The sequence below is a fragment of the Dendropsophus ebraccatus genome, chromosome 6 (genome assembly GCF_027789765.1).
Source record: "Dendropsophus ebraccatus isolate aDenEbr1 chromosome 6, aDenEbr1.pat, whole genome shotgun sequence".
NCBI lineage: Eukaryota > Metazoa > Chordata > Amphibia > Anura > Hylidae > Dendropsophus > Dendropsophus ebraccatus.
In genome coordinates, this window is record NC_091459.1 from 28,122,555 (window position 1) to 28,136,253 (window position 13,699).

General features: G+C 41.6%; 1 protein-coding gene across 1 annotated transcript in view; it reads right to left on the minus strand.

The window, feature by feature from the left end:
- Positions 1-6,452: 6,452 nt before the first annotated feature.
- UBE2J1 (ubiquitin conjugating enzyme E2 J1) overlaps positions 6,453-13,699 on the minus strand; it is a 34,098-nt gene continuing 26,851 nt past the window's right edge. The window contains exon 8 of the mRNA XM_069974732.1: positions 6,453-9,184. Coding sequence (XP_069830833.1) covers positions 8,915-9,184 — 270 coding nt within the window. The 3' untranslated portion in view covers positions 6,453-8,914. The remainder of the gene's footprint in view (positions 9,185-13,699) is intronic.

Genomic DNA, 13,699 nt, shown 5'->3' on the forward strand with positions numbered 1-13,699 from the left:
GATTGCGGATCAAAATTAAAACGAACTGTATAAATAGCCCAATAAAAATTAATGTGCACTAATTTGAACCGTGATTCCGCAAATACGGACAACTTTGTGGAACATTAGAATAAGGCCTAAGGGATATAGAAAACAATTGATTTTTTAGACAGTGTATACTTAAAGTTACAATGTCACCCCTTTTCTGGATGAGGACTTCTCTACACAGCTGTGAAGCCTAAATTCTGCAGTTTTCATACCTTACTTTATTATAGATTTCTTGGTGCTTGGTCCAGTGAAAAATGCTTTTTATCATTGGTGGTTTGTGCTAACTGGGCCAACAACCGTAGCGCCACTTAGCCCCGTTCACATCTGCGTCTAGGCCCCACCCATTCTTGACATCATGGGCGTCTAGGCCCTTAGGTTGGCCCTTTTCAATGGCTGAGGAGGTGGGGCCTAGAGCCTAATGACATGATGGAGGGGCGAGATCTACAGTGCTGATGTGGGCGGGGATAAGTGGACCAAACATCAATAAATCTATAATAAAGTAAGGTATGAAAACTGCAGAATTTAGGCTAGTCCTGTGGATATCTGGCTAGCTGTGTTTCGAGACTCTTCAATGAGGCTTCACGGGCTCTTCCTTTGCATATTCATGTTTCCCAGGGTGCAATGCACCTAGGACTTCACTGCATTGAGCGCTTTCACTAGCAGCCAGCAGTGTTGTCGTTTGGCTGGTCTCCCTGAGATCATCGATCAGTTTCTCTTGTGGCTCTACTAGGCATTGCTCCCACCTGGCCAGAATCCTGCTCCACACTGATGAGGGGCAACACCCCGAAACAGCTGTATTTGGATGGATACCTGGCCTTGGTTTTTCCCTTGTCATTACATTGACTTATAGGGCCACTTAATATGGTGGTTTCCATACAGGAGCCACCCCTTGGCTGGGTCCTTACCGGAGGGATATCTGGCTAGTCCTGTGTTTCGAGACTCTTTGATGGGGCTCGTCTTTTGCATAGGCATATACAGGCTCAGTGGTGGACACTGGGGGGTGGGGCATGGTCACATGCTCCTCCATGTCAGCCATCTTATGGACTGACCACAGAGCAGAGTAGCACAGCATGGAGGAGGGGAGTGGGATTTTAGCTCTGAGGTACACGGGAAGCTGCTGTCAGTAAGGGCTGTAAGTACACTTACTAATACTGTACACTGAACCCCTTTAACCTCTTAAGGACATAGGACGTACCGGTACGTCCTATGTCCTCACTTGCACTTCAAAGCGGGGCCGCGCGGCGGCCCCGCTTTGAAGTGCCGCGATCCCGGGTGCCGCGTGTAGCCCGGGACCGCCGCTATTAGCGGGCACGGTCTGATCGCCGTGCCCGCTAATTAGCTAATCGGAGGCAGCTGTCAAAGTTGACAGCTGCCTCCGATTACCGGAGGCAACGTTTCCCTGGTGTCTAGTGGGGGAGATCGCTCCTCCGGGACCTTGTCCCGGAGGAGCGATCTCCGTTACTGATGCCGGCCGGGGACGCGTCCAAGATGGCGCCGTCCTCGGCTCGGCACTCGTTTACTTCCGGCTGCAGCAGCCGAAAGCAAACGAGTGCCGATCTCATGGATCTCTGCAGCATATCTATGCTGCAGAGATTTCAATGAGAGATCACAGTGTATATACTAGAAGTCCCCCAGGGGGGCTTCTAGTATATGTGTAAAAAAAAAAAAAAAAAGTGTTGTTAATAGTAAAAAGCCCCCTCCCCTAATAAAAGTCTGAATCACCCCCCTTTTCCCAGGTTTTAAATAAAAGTAAACAAATAAATAAATAAATAAACATGTTTGCTATCGCCGCGTGCGTAATCGCCCGAACTATTAATTAATCACATTCCTGATCTCGTACGGTAAACGGCGTCAGCGCAAAAAAAATCCCAAAGTGCAAAATTGCGCATTTTTGGTCGCATCAAATCCAGAAAAAATGTAATAAAAAGCGATCAAAAAGACGTATATGGGCAATCAAGGTACCGATAGAAAGATCAAATCATGGCGCAAAAAATGACACCTCGCACAGCCCCATAGACCAAAGGATAAAAGCGCTATAAGCCTGGGAATGGAGCGATTTTAAGGAAAGTATATTGGTTAACAACGGTTTGAATTTTTTACAGGCCATCAGATACAATATAAGTTATACATGTTATATATCGTTTTAATCGTAACGACTTGAGGAACATGCATAACAAGTCAGTTTTACCCCAGGGTGAATGGCGTAAAAACACATTTCCCCCAAATAAAAGAAATGCGTTTTTTTTTTCAATTTCACCACACTTCGAATTTTTTTCTGGTTTCGCAGTGTACTTTATGCAAAAATTCAGCCTGTAATTGCAAAGTACAATTAGTGACGCAAAAAATAAGGGGTCATGGGGGTTTCTAGGTGGAAAAATGCAAGTGCTATGACCTTTTAAACACAAGGAGGAAAAAACGAAAACGTAAAAACGAAAATGGGCCATGTCCTTAAAGGGTTAACACTACAGAAAACCTAAATAGGAACACAGCCCCAACAGTCACTTAATTATTTTACACCTAATTCTTTTATACAGAACGCATTTCCTCCCCCGAGATTAAAAAACAAAACAAAAAGGCAACTGCCTTGACTAGTAAGCAGGGTGGCCGAGAGGAGTGCTCCCCCAGATGTGATGGTAGTCACAGCTGTGACATGGGCCGACGGCCGAAACACGTCTAGTGCGCCCAAATTTTTCTACTCACTATTATGTCATTTTTAATGGATTCAACTTTAATAAAGAACCAATCTTTTATGGATTCCTGTGCTGGAAAGTTTCCTACCTTTTTCTATTTAATATTTGTTTCCCCACTTTTAGAAGCGATCATCAGATTGCTTATACTATCTATGCTATGCGATTTGATAGCATTGATCAGTTGGGTGCTGTGCTAGCCTACCTGATTCAGACTCCAGTAGCAGATTCCTGATCAGACAACACAGAGGTAAACAGGTGATCTCTGGCTGCCCTGGAAACTGATTGGCACCCTGCAGTCACAATGTGGTGGTGCCAAACAGTCAATGACAGGCACCAGAGATGAACACGACTCAAACATGCTTGAGTTGTTTGGCATTTGAATACCGGTGGCTGAAGAAGTTGGATACAGCCCTAAGCAGTCTGGGAAAACATGGATATAGCCTATATGCATACAGGCACTGCTCCTGTCACTGACACGCTTAAATGCAGTTATACATTGTGGCATTTAAGTGTTAATGGTGGACATCAATGTGATCGCAGCCTGATAGTAGCTGGTACTCACCGACTTTAAAGAGTCATATATACAGCACCCCTCCTTAAAGCCCAGGAAACTTTATGTATGCTGCAGGAAGTGGTGTATTCTTGTATGAATGCTGCAGGAAGTGGTGTATTCTTTCCAGAGGTTTTCTATGGGGATTTGCTACTGCCCTGGACAGTTCCTGACAGACAGAGGTGGCAGGAGAGAGCACTGTGTTAGACTGGAATACACCACTTCCTGTGGGACATACAGCAGCTGATAAGTACTGAAAGACTGGAGATTTTTTTTTTTTTAAGTAAATCTTTTGCACTAGTTGGGAGCAGTTAATTTGAAAGAAAAAATGTTTGCGTGAACTACCCCATTAATAATCACAGCTACATCGGTATAGATACACAATCTATTTGCCCCCATAGAAGTTAACCCCTTCATGACTGATTGATGCCCGGATCAAATTGAAGCAATGTTCCTCTTTACCTTCTAAGAGCCATAGCTCTTTTATTTTTCTACCTACAGGGCTGGTTGGGGTGTAATTTTTTGCACCATGATCTCTAGGTTTTATTGGTATCATATTGTAAGAAATACATTTTGCTTATTAATTTTTTTCTAATAAATAATTTTAAAAGATCAGCAATCCTGTTTTGTTTTTTTTTGCTTTTCATTAACACTCTCCACTGTGCGGGAACAATATTGTTATATTTTAATAGATCGGACAATGCCACATACTACGATATGTAATGTTTATTTTTTATGGTTTTTTTAAATATTTTTATTTGTATAATGGGAAAGGAGGTAATCTAAATCTTTATTGGGGCTTTTTTCCTTTTATATATATTTTAAAACTTTTTTTTTTTACATATTTTATACTGCATATATAAATCCCTCAGGGGACTTATATATGCAACGCTCTGATTGCATATACTGATAAATGCTATGCCATAGCATTGCAATAATCAGTATTATCGCCAATCTGTACATAGAGTCTGCCTGAGAGCACAGGCTCTGCACAAATCGAAGATCCGACAGGACGGAAGTAAGTGGCTTACCCCACGCCATTTCGGCACAAGTGATCGGGACCGGTCCTGATCAGTCAGTGACAGGTCCTTGTCCTGTCACTGACTACCGATCGCTGTGAATTGCGGAGTTAAAGAGGGTTAATGACAGGCAGCTGCGGGACCGCGGCTGCCTGTCATGCCCGGGTCTGAGGACAGTAATGTGAGCAGGGCCGATCGCATTGGAACTGCCCTGCCTACAATAAAACCCCATTCACAGTCAGGAACGTTTATATACATTGCTATGTGCAGCAGGAACGTACATAGCCATATGGCTGACGTGAAGGGGTTAAAACTCTATGGGCTCAGATTGTGGCTGCAGGACCCAAGTACAATATCAGGAGTAGCATGAAGTTAAAAAAAAAGCAATATGACTACAGAATAAGACTTGGAATAAGCATAGGGGCTGTACACACAAAACGACTTGCAATGGTGCCTCTTCCAACTGCAATTGGGCACCACAATGAACTAATAAAAGAAACAGGTTTGAAAATGGACCTTCCCTACTTTTAGACTTATTGTACAGTATAATCTTACAGGATTAAAATGCCGACAGCATGGTTTATTTTATTGCTTATATATTTTTCAGAGAACATATAATTCCATAATAAGTCATTACATACAGCACATTATAACAAATGCCAATAAGAAACAATTATGTCATTATTTTAAATTAAAAAGCAAGATATACAGTTGAACAGAATAACATATACTGGATACTGATCATAAGATCTGCAAATACAACCAAAAATTTCTGGCCCCATTCTTCAAAGACTAAAAAAGTGAAGACCATGAGAGGGAGAAGAAGAGAGAGAACCTACTTGGTTTTAAAGTGCATTTGTCAGCTGCAAGACACTGTTAAACAGCTATTAAAGGGGAACTACCAGCAGGTTAGACGAATCTTACAGATAGCCCCCTATATCGCTGGCATGCCGAGGAGGAAGGTAAGTGTGTTACCTTCCTCCTCAGTGCCAGCCCCGCCCTGTTAGTTGGAGTAATGTCTGCTCCGGAGCACTGTTAGGAGCACTGTAACGTCATCGGCCTGCTCCTTCTAATGATAATCAATGGTGGGGGTGGGCCGTATGACGCGGCAGTTCTCCTAAGGGTGCTCCACAGCTAAGATTACTCCGAATAACAGCGTGGGACCAGCACCAAGGAGGAAGGTAACACACATGTACTAAAGGGGGCTATCAGCAGGTTAAATTCGCCTAACCTGCTGATAGTTTCCCTTTACGTCATGAAGGCACATCATACCTTTCATATATCTGTCTGTGCTTCTATAACATAGAAACATGTTTTTATTCTCCAGTGCAAAGTGCCAAAGAAAATTTTCCCAAGCTCCTAAAATGCTGCAAGATTGTCTCCTTGCTCCCACTCCCATCTGCCCCTCTGAAGCTGAATGTTATTCAAGCCAAAACAGAGATGAGAGGGGGAGCGTGGAAGCATTCCTGCTGCTTCGGAACACTTCTTTGACACTTTGTACTGGAGAATAAAAGCATTTTTCTACATTCTGGAAGCACAGACAGATAGGTTTATGAAAGGTACCAAGTGCACAGACAGCTAACATTGTCAGCAGTATGGAAACTGATTTGCAGCTGACACATTCACTTCAAATGAAAAACTTCAGTTATTGTTTATTCAGTTACCCGCAAGATATTACTCCACATAAATAATCATTTATTGGAAATTTTTCTTCTACTGGTTGGAACTGTTTGGCAAGAGATGGCTATGTAAGGAGTAAACAATGTCTGACAATTGGGTGTGGGGAAATATAGGCCATGGTGACAAAGTGCATACTCTAAGAATGAATATAGGGGAAAGAATTTACAACATAAGGATAAGAAACACAGCCAACACTGTATGACCACATTTTTCCTTAAGGCTGGGTTCACACTACGTATATTTCAGTCAGTATTGTGGTCCTCATAGCAACCAAAACCAGGAGTGGATTGAAAACACAGAAAGGATCTGTTTACATAATGTTGAAATTGAGTGGATGGCCGCCATATAACAGTAAATAACGGCCATTATTTCAATATAACAGCCGTTGTTTTAAAATAACAGCAAATATTTGCCATTATATGGCAGCCATCCACTCAATTACAACATTATGTGAACAGAGCCTTTCTGTGTTTTCAATCCACTCCTTGTTTTGGTTGCTATACAGCCTCAAATATACGTAGTGTGAACATAGCCTTAAAGTGCTACCTTTAAAGTCTGTGCCGCTGCTCCCTGGGTGCCTGGAAAAGCTGGATCCAGTCCTGGGAAACTTCTCTTAGTTTCCCCAGGACTGGATCCAGCTTTTCCCAGGACCCGGGGAGGAGCAGTAAAGGCAGCCGGCTGATAAATTCGCTCATCTCTAGTCTAGTATGAGGATAGACAATCAATATTCATATTTTGCAAAATCTCTCTCTTTTCTTACCAAAAAGTGCTTATGTTTCAGTTGTGATATCGATGGTTATTATCTGAAGATACAGTAAAAAGCATGACGGATGGAATGCCAAACCCGAAACCAATAAACCAGCCATCAATTTATTTAGCCTTATAAGAGTTGATGGTCTGTGTGAGGTAAAAGACGTTTCAGTTGGATTTGCGTTCCGTGGATCTTAGTGTAGATTTGCTCAGCTCTACTGGAAGCCAGCTGTTTGCTATGGCCTACTACTCCACTTTTGCCTTGTAATAATTTGGTGAACGTCCACTAGATATGCTCATCTTGCATGAGTATTTATGTAGCAGAGGGAGGGCCGGTCACTATGACAGACCCAGTAAAATTCCCATTTAAAGGGGGTTTCCAACAATATGGCCTATATTTTCAAGTGTCTATTAAATTAACTTATATTTGTAAATAAGGATATTTTACTGACTTTCTGTGGTCACACTTTACTTCTGGTTCTGATGCAAACTGTCTGCTCTGTTGTCTTCATTAGCCCAACTTCCTGTCTATTGTACATCCTATAACAGACTTCCTGTTGCTGTCTTCACTCTAGCTGGAAATTTAGCCAACTCTACCTTTATTCTACTATATGAGATGGGTGTAGCCAAGAAAATGTAGTGGGGGAGCTCGAGTTGACTCAATTCCAGGCTAGAGTGTACAGCAAAGGTACAAAAGACAGGGGTTCATGAAAACAACCAAGCAGACAATTTGCATCAAAAGCAGAAGAAAAGCATGAAAAAATCAGATTGGTAGCAAAATAACTTTACCAACCAGTATATATTAATTTATTAGACAGCTGAAAATAGCTTAGATCATCTGACAACCCATTTTTAACAACCCACCAAAGTGTAAAACAGGGAGCACTAAAACAAAGCACTTCCCGATTTTATTAAAATATATCTTCCAGCCAGTAGAACAAATAGATATTATAAGCCGTACACCCTCTGATACATTGCTGTTAAGGACTGCTACCTGCCCGAGAGGGATCAGGTGACTTTTTTGGGGACTTTGGTTGACCTAATAGATAGACTTATAGTACAGCATATTAAAGGAGAAATGGTCTGCCATGGGGACACTGTATAACTTTGCTGAGGAAGCTCATACTGACAAGCAGGCAATCCGTCCTGATGTCACATGCTGACCACCATCTGTCAGAATATCACATGTCATATCAGAAATACTCAGTGATGGTGGCCTGACAGGTTAAATCTCAAAACTAAAAAACTAGCAAGCATGTTATTTTGTTCAAACTGGTTTGTATGAGTCCATTGGCACAAAATGCATAGAAAACAAAGTCCCTGTAGAAAAGAAATTCATTACTGTTATTTATGGGATATATTCATATATTCTGCACCTCAAGGGGCATTTATAGCATGTAGGCCCCAGGGGGGAAAAAATTACTTTACACACTGGGTAACCATGTAGGTCTTTAGGCAACATATGCAGTTCAGGCTGTAACATCACCATTTGTAAAACATTCTGGGGGGGTTTACGAAGATCGGCGTACTTATATTAGGCCCCACCCCCTTCTCTCTGGCAGGATTCACTAAGAGGCGTACGCCTCTTAGTGAATCCGGCTGACCAGGCGCACCAAATCTACACCTGCATCGGGCGAGTGGGGCGTACAGATGGCATATGCCAGGGAGAAGGGGCGAATCTGCTCCTTCTCCCTGGCGTAAGCTTCGTAAGCCCCCCCCTCTGTATATAGCACAACATTGAAACATTTGGTAGATGTCACTTGGGGCGGAAATTTCCTACGATAAGGAATATTAAAGGAGTTATCAAGGAATAGAAAAATTACAGCTAATTTCTTGAAAAAAAAAGAAAAAAAAAAAAAGAACCACCCTTGAAATTAAGGACAAGGGTGCCGCCATATTTTTCCAAGCCTTGATAACCCCCTTTAAAGTACTTTTAACTATATTTCAGATAGTGGAATCACCACAGGAGTGTTGTGGCCCCTTGCAGAAAAGAGACATGCATTTGTATGTTTTATCAATTACCATTCTCCCAGTATATATACCTAGCGTCACCTATTCTGGCAGAGGTCTGGCCAGTTAAATGTTGGCAAAAAATGCCACAGCATACCATGAACAGTCATTAAACATAGTCCACAGACTGTTTCCTAACATACCCGGTACACATAGCTTGTCATTGCCTTGAGAAGAAACCAAAAACATTAGAGATCATAGTCAAAAATATATTCATTGGCTAAATAGAGTCTACGGAAAAGAAGGGCTGCCAAAGCAAATGTCAGCACGACTATAAGGATTGCTGATCCCGTGTTACTTCCATTGACAGCATGATGTTGGACTTCAATGAGCCCCGGTGAAGCAGGGTTTCTCCTCTGATGTGCTCGCCTCTGTCTGGGGCTCCTTGAGGTGTTCACAGTTGGTGTTGGCTGTGCAGCCTCTTCACCCAAATTGGGTTGACTATCCTGGGCCTCGGCCTGCAGAAGAGGAAAAGAGAACTTAGTTGTAAGTACATTACCAGTGACCAAAGTATATGTAAACTATGAATCTAAACAATTTACATGATGTTTGTTACAGACATTAAAGTGTCCCAGTCATTTAAAGAAAGAAAAGAAAAGATCTGTTTAGCCCCCCCCATGATCATTAGACACAGATAGGAGAAGCACTGCAAATTTCATGCTGTGTTCAGTTATTAATTCACACATACCATATCTGCAGCAGATCTTGAATGAGCAGGTATCCAGTGCGGATTATGCTGTGAACTCGCAGCGTAAAAGTATGTGCGAATGTACCCTTAAAGGGGTTATCCAGTGCTACAAAAACATGGCCACTTTCTTTTAGAGACAACATGATTCTTGTCTCCAGTTCAGGTGCGGTTTGCAATTAAGCTCCATTCACTTCAATGGAACTGAGCGGCAAAACCCCACCCAAGCTGGAGACAAGAGCGGCGCTGTCTCTGGAAGTAAGTGGCCATGTTTTTGCAGCACTGGATAACCCCTTTAAAGGGAATCTGTTACTAGATTTATTCCACCTAAAATGAGGGCAGCATAAACTAGTGATATAAACGCTGAACAGATCGGTATATCAGTATATTGGTTACAACATTCTGTTCAGCCGTTCTCCTAATATGCAGGAGAATAGGATTCTTGCCCCACCCCTCCCCCCGCCCTCCAGCTGCTGATTGACCGTTGACTGCCTATATAAAGCATGGATAGATAACTGCCAATCAGCAGCTGGTGGGCGGAGTTTTCTGTATCTCATGAATATCCAGGACTACTGGGCTCATGCACATAATGGAGAGGACTACTTACTGTCCATGGTATTCAGGAGGATATCTCTGGATCAGCTCCACAGAACAATATAAGTGATACATCATTCTGTTCAGCTTCTCTGTCACTAGTTTATGCCACCCTGAGATAGGACATCATAATCCTACTGACAGAGTCTCTTTTATTACACCACTATCTTCAGCAACGAATACGCAGCAGTTTTACGTGTGACTGGACCCAAAACTTATCAATATTCAGCCAGGAGAGATCATGAAACCTTTAAATGGAAATTTTCCATTTCCATTCAGCAGGGGACACTGAGGAGGAAGGGGACACTGGTGTCAAAGTTATACAGATTTGTCCAGAGCAGTAGCAAATCCCTATAGTAAACCTTTCCTGCTTTAGACATTTCCTCACACGGACAGAGGTGGCAGTAGAGAGCACTGTGTCAGACTGGAAAGAATACACCACTTCCTGCAGGGCATACAGCAACTGATAAGTACTGGGAGACTGGAGATTTTTAAGTAGAAGTAAATTAGAAATCTGTATAACTTCCTGAAACCAGTTGGTTTAAAGTGTCATTGTTGTTTGACATGTGAAAACTTTTTAGTTTTTTAGAGACATGTCAAATGTTTTGATCAGTCTAAGTGTTCAGACCCTTACTGATCGGGAGACTGAGCAGGGATAGGACTGTGCTCAAGAGTGGTCCCCTCCCCGCTCTGTCAGTAAGAGAGTCAGGCTTTATAGACTTACGTTAGGTGCCTGACTCGTCACGTGACACAATGACGGGAGAGGACCCGGCTTAGTGGGGTCTTCTCCCGGCTTGTTCTCATGATCGGTATGGGTCTGAACACTCAGACCTGGACTTATTTGACAGGTCAAAAGTTTTTTTTAAAGAACAATGACACCTTAAAAACTTTTTTTTTCTTTACATAAACCCTCCGAGGAACTAATACAGAAAGAATATGGAACACTGTGTACTTGTACTATTCATTGTACTGAGAATAACCTTTTATTCCACAAACCATACAAGTAGTGCTAAGTAATGTAAGAATAAATACTATTTCTACGGTGCCTGTTTACACATTTTTTCCCATCTGTTTTTAAAAAAAAAAAAAAAAAAAAAAAAAAAGGATGAAATCAATTTTTTCTTTTTATAATGGAAGTCAATGGGAAAAAAGATCAAAACGAATGCACACAAATGCATCAGTTTTTCCATCTGTTTTTTTTTATTATTTATTTATTATTTTTTTTTTTTTTGTTGCAAAAACAGATGAAAAAAACTAGTGTGAACCCAGCCTAACAGAGTCATTGGTGGTAAACTGGGTGCAGGTACCACAGCTCAACTGAATATGTATGCATTATATGCATCTGTCATTGTGGATAGTTGTGTACATTTGCAATGGTAATTTTTTACATTACTTCCCTATACTTATTACATATTTGGGCCTGAACTACATAATAAACCTAAATGAAGATATTCTTAAAGTGTCACTGTCTTTTTTTTTCTTTTTTTTTTTATTTCATATATATTTTTTTTGTCAGAAATCAATAGTCCAGGCGATTTTAAGAAACTTTGTAATTGGGTTTATTAGGCAAATTAGCCATTATCTGCATTCAAAAAGACTTTCCCCAGGTCCCCTCCCTCCTCTCTTTCATCCACTGCTCATTATCAGGAAATCTCACTCTTTTACATCAGTCGAGCCCTGTGTAACCTTCTAAACTTCTAACTTCTAAAAGACATTCAAAAAGACTTTCCCCAGGTCCTCCCCCTCCTCTCTCTCATTCACTGCTCATTATCAGGAAATCATGTCTTGTATTAGACATGCCCCTGTCTGTTCTATGGAGAGGGGAGGGGGGAGGGGGGGAGGGAGATTGGTCCCCAGCAGAGAGCAGAGAACAAAGGATTACACAGTGGGAGCTGTGTGAAAGCTAGTATTCAAAGGTCAGTGCTGACTTCAGAGGAGATAGCCCGGTGATGTAGCTGTAAATTAACTCTTTGTTATCCTGTTTTGGTGCCTCATCTCCCTTAACCCATCCCCTCTCCATATGAGAACCATGAAGACGGGGGAGAGCTTCAAACTGCTTTTTCACGATAAAAATGCATTTTTTGGCTAATAAACCCAATTACAAAGTTACTTAAAATCGCCTGTATTATTTAAAAATTTTAAACGACAGTGACAGTAAGTACTATTGCACTGTTCAATATGACAGCCAATAATTTAGGATCTATAATGTGTATATTATATAGCGTATGCACTAAAGCAATGCAGAATGCTGTATAACGGTAGAGATTAGGCAGCAATTCTCCTGCTGAGAAAAGAGCTGCTCACCAGCCAGGCCATCTATTACACAGGGTACCCTGCTCATTCTGTTAGATTCCGAGTACAATATAAAGACACAAAAGGTCAGAACACTGAATCACTGCCCCCATTATTGTGTGAAATTGTGGATGGAGGGTATTCCCCCCATTTACCAAGCCTGTAAAATGCAAAGCTGGTGGCAACAGATGGTCTGACGTTATTAGACGTGTTTTTGCCCATACCAACCCCCGGGCCCACCACCGCTAAAATAAACAAATAAATAAATAAAGTGCAGCTTAGCTAGGATTTCAGCACAATTTGTCACTGAATTTAGATTGCATTTATAAAAGTCTAGTAGCAGCTGCCTTGGCTCAGAACCAGACTCAATGCACTCCCATAATGGATGGGTTATATAAGTACCGCAGACTAAGAGAATTAGGTAAATGCCAAATTAATACTTTCAATTATAAAAGCAGTATTATATAAACAGAAGGCTTTCAACAAATTTCACATACAAAGAGAAAAATATGTAAAGCCTGTATTTACTTTTTGTGCTACCAATGTGTAAAACGTTAAAAGACGCCAATAAGAGTCGTGTTATTGCTATTTACTTTAGTAGAAATGTCTTTTGAGGCTTATATTTATATAGAGAAATAAAACTTAATCGGTTTTTACAGATGGAGCAGAGGCAACAGTCACAGCACCTTATTAGATGTGCTCACGCACAGAGTCTGACTACTGTAGTTAAAAAGACTGTCAGTAGTATTATACAGTCTTATCTCAGGGTGGTATAAACTAGTGACAGAGAAGCTGAGCAGAATGATGTATCACTTACATTGTCCTGTGCAGCTGATCCAGAGAGATTCTCCTGAATAACATGGACAATAAGAAGTCCTCTCCGAGAAGCAGAAAACTCCGCCCACCGGCTGCTGATTGGCAGTTATCTATCCATACTGTGTATAGGTAGTCAACTGTCAATCAGCAGCTGGAGGACGGGGGGGGGGGGGGGGTTTGGCAAGAATCCTATTCTCCTGCATATAAGGAGAACTGCTGAACAGAATGATGTAGGTAATACACCGATCTGTTCAGCATTTATATGACTAAAGGCAACATAAACCTAGTGACAGATTCCCTTTAAGGTAATAAAGAGTAGGTGCTGTAGAACATACAGGTGTAGCAGTCAGTCAGTTAAAGTGGAAGTCCAGGCAAAATAATTTTAAGCTATTTTATTTTTGCTCGGACTTCCCCTTTAACTCTACGCTACATCTGACTACTAACTGAACAATGCAGTACATACATGCTATCGCTGATCACAGGATAAAACATGTATTGCCGACAGCCACACTGTGGTACAGGCCATATAAAGTCCTGGCCCCACTGTGAGCCTAAAGATCTGACATAACTGCACCTCATGCTATGA